The sequence below is a fragment of the Episyrphus balteatus genome, chromosome 1 (assembly GCF_945859705.1).
Source record: "Episyrphus balteatus chromosome 1, idEpiBalt1.1, whole genome shotgun sequence".
NCBI lineage: Eukaryota > Metazoa > Arthropoda > Insecta > Diptera > Syrphidae > Episyrphus > Episyrphus balteatus.
Genome location: NC_079134.1, coordinates 108,087,079 through 108,102,507, shown reverse-complemented (window position 1 = coordinate 108,102,507; position 15,429 = coordinate 108,087,079). Strand labels below are relative to the sequence as shown.

General features: G+C 34.6%; 1 protein-coding gene across 4 annotated transcripts in view; it reads left to right on the top strand.

Moving 5' to 3' along the window:
• Nucleotides 1-3,058, top strand: part of LOC129920973 (acidic fibroblast growth factor intracellular-binding protein) — a 298,489-nt gene extending 295,431 nt beyond the window's left edge. For all 4 annotated transcript variants that reach the window (XM_056002567.1, XM_056002566.1, XM_056002565.1 and 1 more), the window contains one exon: nucleotides 2,843-3,058. In XM_056002567.1, coding sequence (XP_055858542.1) covers nucleotides 2,843-2,921 — 79 coding nt within the window. In that variant the 3' untranslated portion in view covers nucleotides 2,922-3,058. The remainder of the gene's footprint in view (nucleotides 1-2,842) is intronic.
• The last annotated feature ends 12,371 nt before the right edge of the window (nucleotides 3,059-15,429 follow it).

Sequence of the window (15,429 nt, the reverse complement as noted above, 5' to 3'; positions counted from 1 at the left end):
AAGACAGGTGAGACCCAAATCAAGAGTAGAGAAAAAATAATTTAACAACTAGCTGCAATTTTCTTCACTTTGCCGCTAAAATCGGTCAAAAACGTGGTTTAAGTGCGATGGTAATGTGTTGGTTTGTTCCATCACGGAAGTTATAAAATGTGCGCATCATTTAATAAGCCTCAAAATGCAAAATACATAACAGCATTTTAAGTTCCTCCAAGATAACAAAAAAGTTAACTATTTTATAGTTGCATTCGAACTGAAAAAAATGAGAGAAAGAGTGGTTTTTTAAAAGTAAACATACCAACTCAGGTGGACCATATTAATATTAGTCCTATATCATTGGTTTAAGAAAGAATAACTTTTATCGCACCGCCACCAAATGTGTTATTCTAGTAATATGCTTTGATTTTATGATGTGCAATAGCAAAATTGAAGCTTCACGCTTCGAAAAAAGATGCAAACTTTTACAAAGAAATAATGGTAGAAGCTCTTGGCAAGTTTAGGAACGTGGAAGAACAACCGTCATAGAGATTGCGCAAGGATAGTTCCAGAAAAAAAAAGAACGCAATAGAAACAAAACAGATCCATTCCGGATGAAAACGAAAGTTTATTTCAATTATTCAATCCTTAAATTGTAGAAAATGTCATTTTCTTAATTTGTAAGAAGTTACCAAACACTATAATCACTTTCTCCAATTAGGTCCACGATTGTGTACAGTACAAGTGCATTTTCAATGTTAGCTGCATGCATTTTCTGTGGTGCCTAATGGTAGCTTGTAGCCCATAATTGGTTAAAATGTCAAATAATGTCAAAGTTTAGTATTGCCTTACTAAAATTAGTGTTGTCGATGATTTTTCATCATTTTTATCTAATTTAATAGCTTGTTTCTATTCAAGTGACGCAAAAAAAAAACTGTTTTTTGTGAAGTAATGCGAAAAAAGCGCAACTAGTAGCCATATGATTTCTGTTTTGGGTTTTTCGTTTTTACAACATTGTTTGTTAAAAGTTTCTCTTTGAAAATGCAAAACCAAAAATCTACTAAGTTGCCTCACCAAAGCGCCAATCGCTATTTTCTAAAGATAAATTGTTTTTTCAATTCAAGTGACGCGCAGTGTAAGCCCCGAAAGTTTCGGAACTAATGTCTTAGTAGGGTGGGGCATAATTCCCGAATTCGATTCGGGACTTATGACCCAGTAAAGTGTGACATTAGTCCCGAAAAAAAAATCGGGACTTGTGTCCCCGGGACTTATGTCCCTGCGCTTCCCAAGATGCGTATGGCTACAGAATTGCTACCACCAAAACGCCAATCGCTATTTTCTAAAGACAAATTGTTGTTTGTACGAATCTCTTTAATTTGCACAACCCAAATTTTGCCCATGATAGAATCAATTTTGAGGTATGGAAATAAGAATTCGCGCGAATAAGTGGTAAGTAATCTATAAAATTATTTTTTGTTGCCATGTGAAATAATTTCAAAAATTAGCCTTATATTAATTTTTGAAATATAAGACGTATAATACAATTTTCAACAATTGGCTTTACTTCCCTTTATAAAGCTAATTTATTCTGGGAAAAAAGCCAACTGTGCCTCATTTCACTTTATTGCGAAATAAATAAATTCGCGCTAATTTTTATTTCCATACCTCAAAACTGATTGTCCCGCGGGCAAATTTTTTTTCCGCTCCTCGTTTGGGTTGTGAAAATTAAACAGATTCGCATGTGAGAATTTTGTTACCCTGCACATAGGGGTATTTGCCACTTTTACGCGGACAAAATTTTTGTTTCGGTTTTACTTCATCGACAAGGTAATTAATACTGGAATTATGTATTTTAACTGTTAATTTCAATGAAAAAATTTTTTTCCAAAACCTATTTTTGATCAAACAAAAAGTCTCAAGCATGGACCCAAATGGTTTGTTAAAACGCTTACAAATGGAGTTTTACTAATGGTATCACCAACATAAAGGTTTTAAAATTTAGGAAAACTACGGGATCAGGTTTTGTAATTCAAGAAGTTGAATCTTAAAAAAAAAACTTTAAATATGGATGCATGAAACAAAGCAAGCATTTTAAAACCTAAAACGTTTAAAAGCGGCAAACGTGTCGAAGTTGCACTTAGTTGCAATTTTTTTTTACAGATTCAATTTGATACGAGTTTAACCTTTAGAAAACATTAAATTTCATCACGCAATAATGTGAATTCGTATAACTTTTCTCCTTACCAACACAGAAAGACAAAATTTTTACGTTTAATTTATATTAAGATTCAACATATCACTATTTCATTTTTAAAGTAATATAACATTTAGATACAGCATCTAGTAGACAGCTTGGTATCTCTTTATCAATATTGCATAAACACTTTTTTCTGTAGCCACTTAAAAAAAAAGTACTTTATTAAGCACTGTCGCTAAATTATCATAACATTTTATTTTATTTTTGGGTTGAAAACTCTGCACTCTAGAGTGCTGCTGTTAGTCACCTAGAGTGTTAATCAAATTTAAAACTATAAGACAACGCATAGTAAGTTATCTAATTTTAGTAGGAAGTTGAATTTTTACTTTTGGATCAGTTTAAAACTTCGTGTTTTGTCCGCCTAAATTGACTAAATACCCCTATGTGCGCTGACGTGTGTACATGGTGTCAAGACAAAGAGACGGAAGAGTGATCTTACCACTTCCTCTGCGAATGCCCCAGTTCACCTTGAACGAGAAAAACATTTATAAGTTTTGATCCTTTAACAGCAAATAATTACCAACAATACAAAGTAGTCGTTTGTTGTTGTATTTAATGTGCAATTTTTACTTAGCTGACTACGACTTACGTTCTTTCTTTTTGTTTTTCCAGAGACCAGGAAACTCGCTGCTTATGGGATCGATACATGCAAGTAATCATCATATGCTTGGAACGAATGTACCATTCATGACGACAAAGCCCTGTAAACATTTTAATATAAACATATTTTATAACGAATATTCTTACTTTACCTGATTTGAATTTCGGCTCCAATGATTGTGTGTTTTTTTTTTAATGAAATTAAATAAATAAAGATGGACATCGTGATTGCAATATTTTTCTTAGCAAAGATCCCGCAAAATGAGCCAATATATCTCTGTGGCGAAAAGGAAGACCAACATAAGTCAATTTGTTTTCCGCAAGGACAGTTAGCATAATAAAACAAAGAAAAAGAAGACTTTATCTGGTGAGCTGAGCTGTTAGATGCTGAGCTGAGCTGTTGGGTGAGCTAAGCTAAAGTTAAAGTGAGCTGAGCTGTCTTGTGTGAGCGGTTGCATTGATTTTTATTTGGAAAATATACATATAAGATATTTGAACTTTTGTAAAACTGCTGTAGATGTTTGGATCCAGTTATTTTGGAAAAGGTGAATTTTACGAGTTTTATTCATTTGTGAAACAACCTTCCCTTTGCTTTTCAACTATTAATGGTGAGTAGTTTCTGAGATATAGAGCTTAAAAAATCGCAAACACCGTGACTAACTGATAGACTGGCTCACTGACAGATCATCAAAATTATGGAGAACTTCCCGTTATCGCAGAAACTTGTGATTTGCCACAGCTATGAGTAAAGGAACAGAATTTGAGATTTTCAATTTAGGGGGCGTGGTAACCGCCCATTTTCCCTGAAATTTCATCATATAAATTATAGAGCACTTCTGATAGAATCTTATATAGCTTAGTAGAATCTTATGCAAAAGAAACATTAAAAAAAAAAAACATTCTCTTATCAGGGAGTGTGCTCCCCACTTTCAGATATTCGAATAAAACTACCTAAAGAGTTTAAAGAGCAAGAGAAAACACGGAGTCAAATACTGAAGGCGGGAAGATCAAAGAATGTTGCAAATGTTCCAGCTTGATGACAGTGAAATGGCAGTTAAATTTAAAAATGACATTTCACTGACATTCAACATCAACAATAACACGTCCACACTCAACTGAGGGTCTGGACGAGTAGCATGCTAAAAAACAGTGTTGATCAACATAATGTGGACGCAGCTTTACTGTATCACGCTTACTTATTGACTCACTTAATAATAATACAAAATTCTTATACCTAAACTGAATCAATACATACATACAACATACTAAGTGTTCATATTCATTTTATACAACACTCCCTTCAGAAGACTATCATTTTTAACACAGTACTTTACAATCTTTTTTATTTTTGTTTTCTTTTTTAACTTTTATGACCGATTTAATAAACATTTAAAAGGCTTTTAAATTTTTAAATGACGTTTTTTGTATGGAACAAACGTCACTTAAGGATAAATATTTAAAAGTTCTTTATGAAATTGGCCATTAGTGCAGTTTAAAAATGTTATCTTTTCGTAATATGAATGTTTAAAATAAGTGCAATGTTAATGTTTGTATGTTATATAGTTGTAGGTACAATTTAAATGTTAATCACAACAAAAACAAGTATTGAGTAATTTAATTGGGCTTTTTGATCTGTTATGTTCTATGCAATTAATAAAAACAAATTAATCTATTTTTAAAACTTTACCCGGCGGCGGCGTTTCGTATTTCGTTGGTTATTTTCGAACTTTTTCAAGAGTTATTTATACTGGACCTATAACATTTTGCAATATATGAATTTTCTATAGTTTTTTGTAATAAAATTTTTGTTAAACTTACTATGCTGTTTACATTTGTTTTTTATATATGGAATCCTTATGGGGCATTTACAATTTAATAAATTATATTTATTTATGAATGGAAAACTACAATTAAATAAGTTAAAAACCAAGACAAAACAAAAAACCTATCAACTAACATCACAGACTCTTTACTTAATGACGGCACTGTAGCTTGCACTCAGATTACCTTTGTCTTCTTGGAAATTCATAGTTCTCTTAATTTTTTGCTGTATTCTTAAGCTCGATAGGGGTCCTATTTCGTATAAAGAAACGAAAGGCAAAACAACGATACGAGCGATTTAGTACAACGATAATGAATCCATATTTTTTTTCAAGCGTACCAACTTGACTCCTATGAAGAGCTGTCAAAAAATGATAAACAAATCTTCAGTGGGAAAACATTTTCTTTTACTTTTCTTGTGCTATTTAATAATATTTTCTATTCAAAAACATAATAAAATTGAAGTTATAAAAAACATAATTTGTGATTTCGACTATTTATATTATTAAAGAAGAAAATCATCTTTCCGAGAACTTTATCTCTGCCATTGCAAATTGGTCATGAAGATTTAGATCAATTGTTTGTTTTATCGTTTTGTTGTGTTGTGGTGTTTTAGTAGTAATAAGAAATTTGCTTCTTCGCTTAATATTTGAGTATGCTTATTTTTTATGTTCATTGCAATTAGTGAAATTAAAATTGGATTCGAAGTTTGACAAATTTTTTTTCTAAACAAGACAAACGAGAACGAAGGTCAAACGATAGAAATGACAGTCGTAAGCATTAACGAGTATCGTTGAAATCAAACGATTATCGTAGTAACTAATCGCATTTGAACAAGAACGAAGTAGTTTCAACGATAATCGTTTTACAAAATAGGGCCCCTGTGTGAATCTCTTATTCATGTTTCTTTCCTTGTCAAGTATTATTACGTTATCAAAATCAGCGGTGTGTGTGTCCATGCTCTGTCATATGCTGTGAGAGTCCAGTTGATGCTCTATTTTTGCTAACGTCGATTTTATGTTCAGCTATTCTCGTTGCTAGTGTGCGTTTTGCTGTGGCAATGTATACAAGATCGCACTTGCATTTAATTTCGTAAACCACGTCATGTTGATGCTCTTTTTGTAGTGGTGGTTTGGTTCGTGTAATTATTTTGCTGAGAGTGTGATTTGATTTATGTGCCAATGAAATTTTCTCTTTATTAGTTTTAATTATTGCATGTAAATTTTTGTTATCAGTGGAATAAAACTTATACTATGAGAAATTATGTATATTAATATATTATCAGTGTTACCACTTTTCGGGTTTTGTTTTTTTTTTTTTTTATTTGTTAAATTGAATTTTATTATTTTTGTCATTTATGAGGTCATTTACATATTATTTTATGTGGAAAATTATTCTTTAAAAGTATTGTTCTGATTTTGTCGATGTTTTCCTTATGGAATTTTGAATTGGAAACATCCAGCACTTTGTTAATGAGTGTAAATTCACAAACGCATCACTGCAGAGATGATTTGCGATCATTCCTGTAGCACGTTCATTAACGCAAATAAATAGCATCACTTAAAATGTCAATCGTTCATTATTGCAAATTTTGATAAACTGATGCGCAAATATCAAACAAAAAAGCATCAAGAATTTTCTTGATAAGTTGTTGATGCCGACGCGATTTGGAGTAAAAAAGGCGAAAAAGGACAATGGAAAGTATTTAATAAAGTTCTAAATTAATTAATTTGATGAATTTCAGGGAATATTTTACCAGCCCACAAATTAAACCTAATAGAAACCAAAAGGACAGCCATCTGCCTGGAGAATGCCCACGCAAGGACAACTCCACCCATGATGTTTGGTGCGCCAACTGCAAAACCGAGGGACACCCAGCCAATTACAGAGGATGCCCCACACTTAAGAAGAAACAAGAAGAGAAAAAACAAGCTCTGACCCAAAGAAATGCCCAACAAGAGTTCGTCACCAAGTCAGCTTGCACCTTTACCAAAGCAGCCATCAGTTTTGCAGCTATTTCAAGAAAAAATCCAGTTCCACAATCAACAATAAATCCATTTACGAAACCTACTTCCCAGATTCAGCCAGCAGTGAGGACCCCAAAGAAGACATCAGTAGCAACACCATCACCTTCTAATGGAGCAAAGAACTCAGGACAAAACTTAACGAAGGAGGTTAAACGTCTGTTTGGATCCGATCTAATTATGGTTATGGATAAAGCCCGTAGCGCCGTGCCACCAAATTACAACTATCTAAGCGAAAAACAGAAGTCCGTGGCCCTGGCCACCTTTATCTTTGACTTATGCAGCGCTTAATGCGCCTACAAAAACTGCGCATAGTGGCTTATAACGTTAACTCGTTATATAGCCTAGAAAAAAGAACATCATTCAACCTTTTCCTGAAAAAGAACAACCCGGACATTGCCTTAATCAGTGAAACAAATGCAACGCCGAGGAACAACATTGATTTCGTCAACTACAAGACTTTCAGAACGGACAAGAGCGAGGGAAAGAGAGGAACTGCTCTGTACATTCTTCACAATAAATTTGCCTACTGTGCCCGAAAAGTGACAATTCCCGGCCTAAAATGCTTCGAGGCCACCGCCATCACAATCCAGCTCGAAATGGACGAATCTTTAACCGTTATCAGCATCTACAACAAATGCACAGCAAGATTGAATGAAATAAGACACGATCTTCAAATCCTTAACCAAACTGTCAGCAGAAGTACATATGGACTCATCGGTGGCGACTTCAATGCAAGACATCAGCGATGGATGGATACCGAAAACAACAATGATGGAAATACTATTGTCAACTGGCTGGACGACAACAGTGATCAACATTTCCTAGTCATCATCTCTCAACCTAAGCCCACATTCCCGAGAACACCATCAACGCTAGACTTCTTTCTTGCAACTTCAAACCTAGTATTCATTCTACGAGAATTGAGAAACTATATCTGCACAACACTCCTTAGTGACTCAGACCATGAAGCAGTTATCCTCTCAATAAATCTACAACACCAGATCCTCACCGCAAACCCGCCAAAAGGATTCATCAATTATTCTAAACTGGATGTTCCAAGGCTTCAGAGAGACATCGACAGCGCAATCATTCTACCTGCAGAGAATAGCAATCTTCAAAACAATCAGATCGATGCTGCAATTGACGACTTGGAGAATGCTGTCAGTACTGCCCTTGAAAATCAGAAACAGCGAAGGACTTCCAAAGATAAATACCAACATCTGCCCATATATATCCAGAACCTCTACCACCATAGACAACGGCTAAGGAAACTGCTCCAAAGGATTCACCAGAGGGAGTTAAATACAAACAACAGCAACTACCAAACTGTACTCAGCGAACTCAACTGTGTAAACACTATGTTTAGGAACTCAGTACAGCACTTCAACGATACCCAGCTCCAGAAGAGACTCCAAGCAATCAAGCCAGGTCCGGATACTTTCAAGAAGATCAACAGTGTTATCGGAAAGAAGCCTCCTATGCCAGTTATCATCACAACACCTAATGGCGAAGTTACATCTAGCGAAGATAAAGCAAAAGCGTTTGCCGACTACTTTGAAAATCACTTCAAACCGAACCCGCCTCTGGACCCTGAGTTTTTAGAAGAAGTCAACACTTCAGTGCAACGCCCCCAAACAACCACTGAGACCAGGCAATTCAGCGACAACAATCTTGCCAGCTTTTATATATGGAATCTTTTTTATATATGGAATCCTTATGGGACATTTACAATTTAATAAATTAAATTTATATTGCACTTTTATATTTATTTATGAATGGAAAACTACAATTAAATAAGTTAAAAACCAAGACAAAACAAAAAACCTATCAACTAACATCACAGACTCTTTACTTAATGACGGCACTGTAGCTTGCACTCTGATTACCTTTGTCTTCTTGGAAATTCATAGTTCGCTTAATTTTTTGCTGTATTCTTAAGCTCGATAGGGGTCCTATTTCGTATAAAGAAACGAAAGGCAAAACAACGATACGAGCGATTTAGTACAACGATAATGAATCCATATTTTTTTTCAAGCGTACCAACTTGACTCCTATGAAGAGTTGTCAAAAAATGATAAACAAATCTTCAGTGGGAAAACATTTTCCTTTGCTTTTCTTGTGCTATTTAATAATATTTTCTATTCAAAAACATAATAAAATTGAAGTTATAAAAAACATAATTTGTGATTTCGACTATTTATATTATTAAAGAAGAAAATCATCTTTCCGAGAACTTTATCTCTGCCATTGCAAATTGGTCATGAAGATTTAGATCAATTGTTTGTTTTATCGTTTTGTTGTGTTGTGGTGTTTTAGTAGTAATAAGAAATTTGCTTCTTCGCTTAATATTTGAGTATGCTTATTTTTTATGTTCATTGCAATTAGTGAAATTAAAATTGGATTCGAAGTTTGACAAATTTTTTTTCTAAACAAGACAAACGAGAACGAAGGTCAAACGATAGAAATGACAGTCGTAAGCATTAACGAGTATCGTTGAAATCAAACGATTATCGTAGTAACTAATCGCATTTGAACAAGAACGAAGTAGTTTCAACGATAATCGTTTTACAAAATAGGGCCCCTGTGTGAATCTCTTATTCATGTTTCTTTCCTTGTCAAGTATTATTACGTTATCAAAATCAGCGGTGTGTGTGTCCATGCTCTGTCATATGCTGTGAGAGTCCAGTTGATGCTCTATTTTTGCTAACGTCGATTTTATGTTCAGCTATTCTCGTTGCTAGTGTGCGTTTTGCTGTGGCAATGTATACAAGATCGCACTTGCATTTAATTTCGTAAACCACGTCATGTTGATGCTCTTTTTGTAGTGGTGGTTTGGTTCGTGTAATTATTTTGCTGAGAGTGTGATTTGATTTATGTGCCAATGAAATTTTCTCTTTATTAGTTTTAATTATTGCATGTAAATTTTTGTTATCAGTGGAATAAAACTTATACTATGAGAAATTATGTATATTAATATATTATCAGTGTTACCACTTTTCGGGTTTTGTTTTTTTTTTTTTTTTTATTTGTTAAATTGAATTTTATTATTTTTGTCATTTATGAGGTCATTTACATATTATTTTATGTGGAAAATTATTCTTTAAAAGTATTGTTCTGATTTTGTCGATGTTTTCCTTATGGAATTTTGAATTGGAAACATCCAGCACTTTGTTAATAAGTGTAAATTCACAAACGCATCACTGCAGAGATGACTTGCGATCATTCCTGTAGCACGTTCATTAACGCAAATAAATAGCATCACTTAAAATGTCAATCGTTCATTATTGCAAATTTTGATAAACTGATGCGCAAATATCAAACAAAAAAGCATCAAGAATTTTCTTGATAAGTTGTTGATGCCGACGCGATTTGGAGTAAAAAAGGCGAAAAAGGACAATGGAAAGTATTTAATAAAGTTCTAAATTAATTAATTTGATGAATTTCAGGGAATATTTTACCAGCCCACAAATTAAACCTAATAGAAACCAAAAGGACAGCCATCTGCCAGGAGAATGCCCACGCCAATTACAGAGGATGCCCTACACTTAAGAAGAAACAAGAAGAGAAAAAACAAGCTCTGACCCAAAGAAAAGCCCAACAAGAGTTCGTCACCAAGTCAGCTTGCACCTTTACCAAAGCAGCCATCAGTTTTGCAGCTATTTCAAGAAAAAATCCAGTTCCACAATCAACAATAAATCCATTTACGAAACCTACTTCCCAGATTCAGCCAGCAGTGAGGACCCCAAAGAAGACATCAGTAGCAACACCATCACCTTCTAATGGAGCAAAGAACTCAGGACAAAACTTAACGAAGGAGGTTAAACGTCTGTTTGGATCCGATCTAATTATGGTTATGGATAAAGCCCGTAGCGCCGTGCCACCAAATTACAACTATCTAAGCGAAAAACAGAAGTCCGTGGCCCTGGCCACCTTTATCTTTGACTTATGCAGCGCTTAATGCGCCTACAAAAACTGCGCATAGTGGCTTATTACTCCAGTCAAAGCGTCATTTGACCTTGCGATGAGAGGCACTGTCTGTTTTTATTTCATGGATCGATGGGGGTATATTTAAAAGGCTTAAACCCAATTTCTCACCACCTGATCATTCTTTTTAGCGGAGTTATTCACAAAAATGCATTTTTTGGGATATTTTACTTCTAAGCTAATATCTTTGCTCCAGATTATCGTAGACCAAAAAATAAACATACATTCTCTTCCTTATAATATTTTCTATCGTTGCACATAGGAGTATTTGCAGTAAAAACCTGGTCATAAGTCGATTTTCTGAAAATCAAAATTGACACCAAAAAGTTTGGCAAAGTGGATGCAAAATAAACCTGTGTCAATATGTTGCACTCATTTTTTTGTTTTTCGATCGTGTCTTGTTAAAAAATGAGTTCAAAGTTAACTGTTACATCTACCTCATTTTTATTTGAATTCGAAGTATTTTGGTAAGTGTTATTCTATATGCGATATCGAAGTGTTGTGATAGAAATCTAAAAAAATTTAAATGGAGAATTCTTCTTCAGTTATTTATTAACGATATTAATAGAGTTTTGAAAATGTTAGATGGTTTTTTCTATTTTAATTCGGGCTTAGAACTAGTATCTAAAAACTTGATATTTTTCTTAAGTTATTATTTGAACTTTAATGATTTTGTTTTAGTATACCCCGTTATTCTGCGATGAATTGAAGCTTATGAGTTAGTTTATATATTCTTTAACATAATGCAACAAAAATTGGGTGCTCTAAGGTGCTCTTTAGAGAATCGAGGGTCAATTAGTTTTTCACTTTCTGATAGAAAATACTCCTTACTTTATGCAACGTTTTTTATTTTTAAATTCAATTTAGTGATGTTATTAGTGTATTTTATTTTGGGTGATCTTAATTGAAGAGAGAAAAGAAACTTTAAATTGCGTATTAGGGATGAGGAAAAAATTTTGGGAAAAATAATGTCGACAGGCGGAGTACAGGCCATTCATCAATTTTTTTAGTTTTTCGTAAAAAAATAAAAATAACAAAAACTAGGTTTATATTGTATTTTCTTGTAGGAATACTCATTTTAAACAGAAATAATAACAAAAACCACGAAAAATAATTATGGCCAGGTTTTTGATGACAATACTCCTATGTGCGTTGTATGTAATTTCATTGTATTTGAGTGAGTAAATATAAAATGGCAGCCATTTAAAGTCAAATTCCTGTTGTTAAAAAACACATTTTTGTCATTATTTCGAAAAAAGCTTATATCATGATTGACATTTTTCTAACCTATTTTGTAGCCCTGTTCATGTCCTGCATTTTACAGAAAAAATGAGCTCTTTATCACCAAAGATGGCCGAGCTATTGATAAATGAACGCATGCAAAACCGGTGCGAAAAAACCCAAAAATATCGTTTTTTGGGAATAACTCGACTTCAAAATGTCCTACGGCAAAAAATAAAGCAATGAATTGTTCGTTACAACATTTTCTATCAATTTAGTGCACAATCTTTTTGTTGAAACAAATAAAAAATAAGTAATATTAAGTCAAAGTTGTTTTTTTGTTTAGCAAACTCTTGCCTTATTATTTTGCAAACGGTGCGAGTATTGGCTAAGAAAATAAAATATTATTGTAGTCCTTCAAATTATCTACAATTCAAAAAAAAATTAGCTTTCTACGACCCACGGGAGCCGAGCTGTTACAATTTTAAGAAAGCATTAATCCGTACGAAAATTCAAAAAAATTTCCCTTGTTTATAATTCGAATACTAGTTCTCAGTGAGAGGGGTTGTTTTCATTGTTTCTTGTTATAAGAGAATTTGTCTTATGTTTTTTCGTTGGTCATTTGGACCTTTTTTAAAAAATTAATTACTCGGCTCGTGTGGGTCGTAGAGAACTAATTTTTTTTTTAAATTGTAGATAATTTGAAAGACTACAATAATATTTTATTTTCTTAGCCAATACTCGCACCGTTTGCAAAATAATAAGGCAAGAGTTTGCTAAACAAAAAAACGACTTTGACTTAATATTACTTATTTTTTATTTGTTTCAACAAAAAGATTGTGCACTAAATTGATAGAAAATGTTGTAACGAACAATTCATTGCTTTATTTTTTGCCGTAGGACATTCTGAAGTCGAGTTATTCCCAAAAAACGATATTTTTGGGTGTTTTCGCACCGGTTTTGCATGCGTTCATTTATCAATAGCTCGGCCATCTTTGGTGATAAAGAGCTCATTTTTTCTGTAAAATGCAGGACATGAACAGGGCTACAAAATAGGTTAGAAAAATGTCAATCATGATATAAGCTTTTTTCGAAATAATGACAAAAATGTGTTTTTTAACAACAGGAATTTGACTTTAAATGGCTGCCATTTTATATTTACTCACTCAAATACAATGAAATTACATACAACGATAGAAAATATTATAAGGAAGAGAATGTATGTTTATTTTTTGGTCTACGATAATCTGGAGCAAAGATATTAGCTTAGAAGTAAAATATCCCAAAAAATGCATCTTTGTGAATAACTCCGCTAAAAAGAATGATCAGGTGGTGAGAAATTGGGTTTAAGCCTTTTAAATATACCCCCATCGATCCATGAAATAAAAACAGACAGTGCCTCTCATCGCAAGGTGAGGCCCTTTTTTCCGACGCTTTGACTGGAGTATATAACGTTAACTCGTTATATAGCCTAGAAAAAAGAACATCATTCAACCTTTTCCTGAAAAAGAACAACCCGAACATTGCCTTAATCAGTGAAACAAATGTAACGCCGAGGAACAACATTGATTTCGTCAACTACAAGACTTTCAGAACGGACAAGAGCGAGGGAAAGAGAGGAACTGCTCTGTACATTCACAATAAATTTGCCTACTGTGCCCGAAAAGTGACAATTCCCGGCCTAAAATGCTTCGAGGCCACCGCCATCACAATCCAGCTCGAAATGGACGAATCTTTAACCGTTATCAGCATCTACAACAAATGCACAGCAAGATTGAATGAAATAAGACACGATCTTCAAATCCTTAACCAAACTGTCAGCAGAAGTACATATGGACTCATCGGTGGCGACTTCAATGCAAGACATCAGCGATGGATGGATACCGAAAACAACAATGATGGAAATACTATTGTCAACTGGCTGGACGACAACAGTGATCAACATTTCCTAGTCATCATCTCTCAACCTAAGCCCACATTCCCGAGAACACCATCAACGCTAGACTTCTTTCTTGCAACTTCAAACCTAGTATTCATTCTACCAGAATTGAGAAACTATATCTGCACAACACTCCTTAGTGACTCAGACCATGAAGCAGTTATCCTCTCAATAAATCTACAACACCAGATCCTCACCGCAAACCCGCCAGAAGAAGGATTCATCAATTATTCTAAACTGGATGTTCCAAGGCTTCAGAGAAACATCGACAGCGCAATCATTCTACCTGCAGAGAATAGCAATCTTCAAAACAATCAGATCGATGCTGCAATTGACGACTTGGAGAATGCTGTCAGTACTGCCCTTGAAAATCAGAAACAGCGAAGGACTTCCAAAGATAAATACCAACATCTGCCCATATATATCCAGAACCTCTACCACCATAGACAACGGCTAAGGAAACTGCTCCAAAGGATTCACCAGAGGGAGTTAAATACAAACAACAGCAACTACCAAACTGTACTCAGCGAACTCAACTGTGTAAACACTATATTTAGGAACTCAGTACAGCACTTCAACGATACCCAGCTCCAGAAGAGACTCCAAGCAATCAAGCCAGGTCCGGATACTTTCAAGAAGATCAACAGTGTTATCGGAAAGAAGCCTCCTATGCCAGTTATCATCACAACACCTAATGGCGAAGTTACATCTAGCGAAGATAAAGCAAAAGCGTTTGCCGACTACTTTGAAAATCACTTCAAACCGAACCCGCCTCTGGACCCTGAGTTTTTAGAAGAAGTCAACACTTCAGTGCAACGCGCCCAAACAACCACTGAGACCAGGCAATTCAGCGACAACAATCTTGCCAGCGACCCCTCAGACAACTCCGAGCTTACCAACCCAGATGAAATAAAGGAAATTCTACAAAGGAGCCATCAAAAGAAGTCAACAGGGCCAGATAACATCTCTAATTTTATTCTTAAAAGAGTACCTCATTCAGCGATAATTTTCCTGGCAATTATCTTAAACAACTGTGTTGTCAATTGCTACTTTCCCAGCAAATGAAAAAAAGCTAAAGTCGTGGCCATACCAAAGAAGGAAAACAACAAGGACGTCTCTGGATATAGACCCATTTCACTTCTAAGCAATATGAGCAAGATACTCGAGGAGCTTATACTTAGGCGGCTGAAATCTTTTTGCAGCGACAAATGCATAGTGCCAGATATGCAGTTTGGATTCCGGGAAAAACACTCTACACTCCATCCACTCCTAAAACTCCAACACGATGTTGCCGCCTCCCTAAACGGAAACCAAGTCACTGTCGGATGTTTTCTCGACATAGAAAAAGCATTTGACAGTGTCTGGATACAAGGACTTATTCACAAACTCTTCCAGCTGAGATTTCCAATTTCACTAATCAAAATTATTTACAGCTTTCTTCATTCCAGATCGTTCTTTGTACAACTAGGAAACAGCCAATCAACAATGAGGACAATCAATGCCGGAGTTGCACAAGGATCGAAGCTAGGACCATTCCTCTTCAATATCTACACATCCGATCAGCCCCAACCAGAATTAGCTCAGAATCTCTTGTTTGCAGACTACTC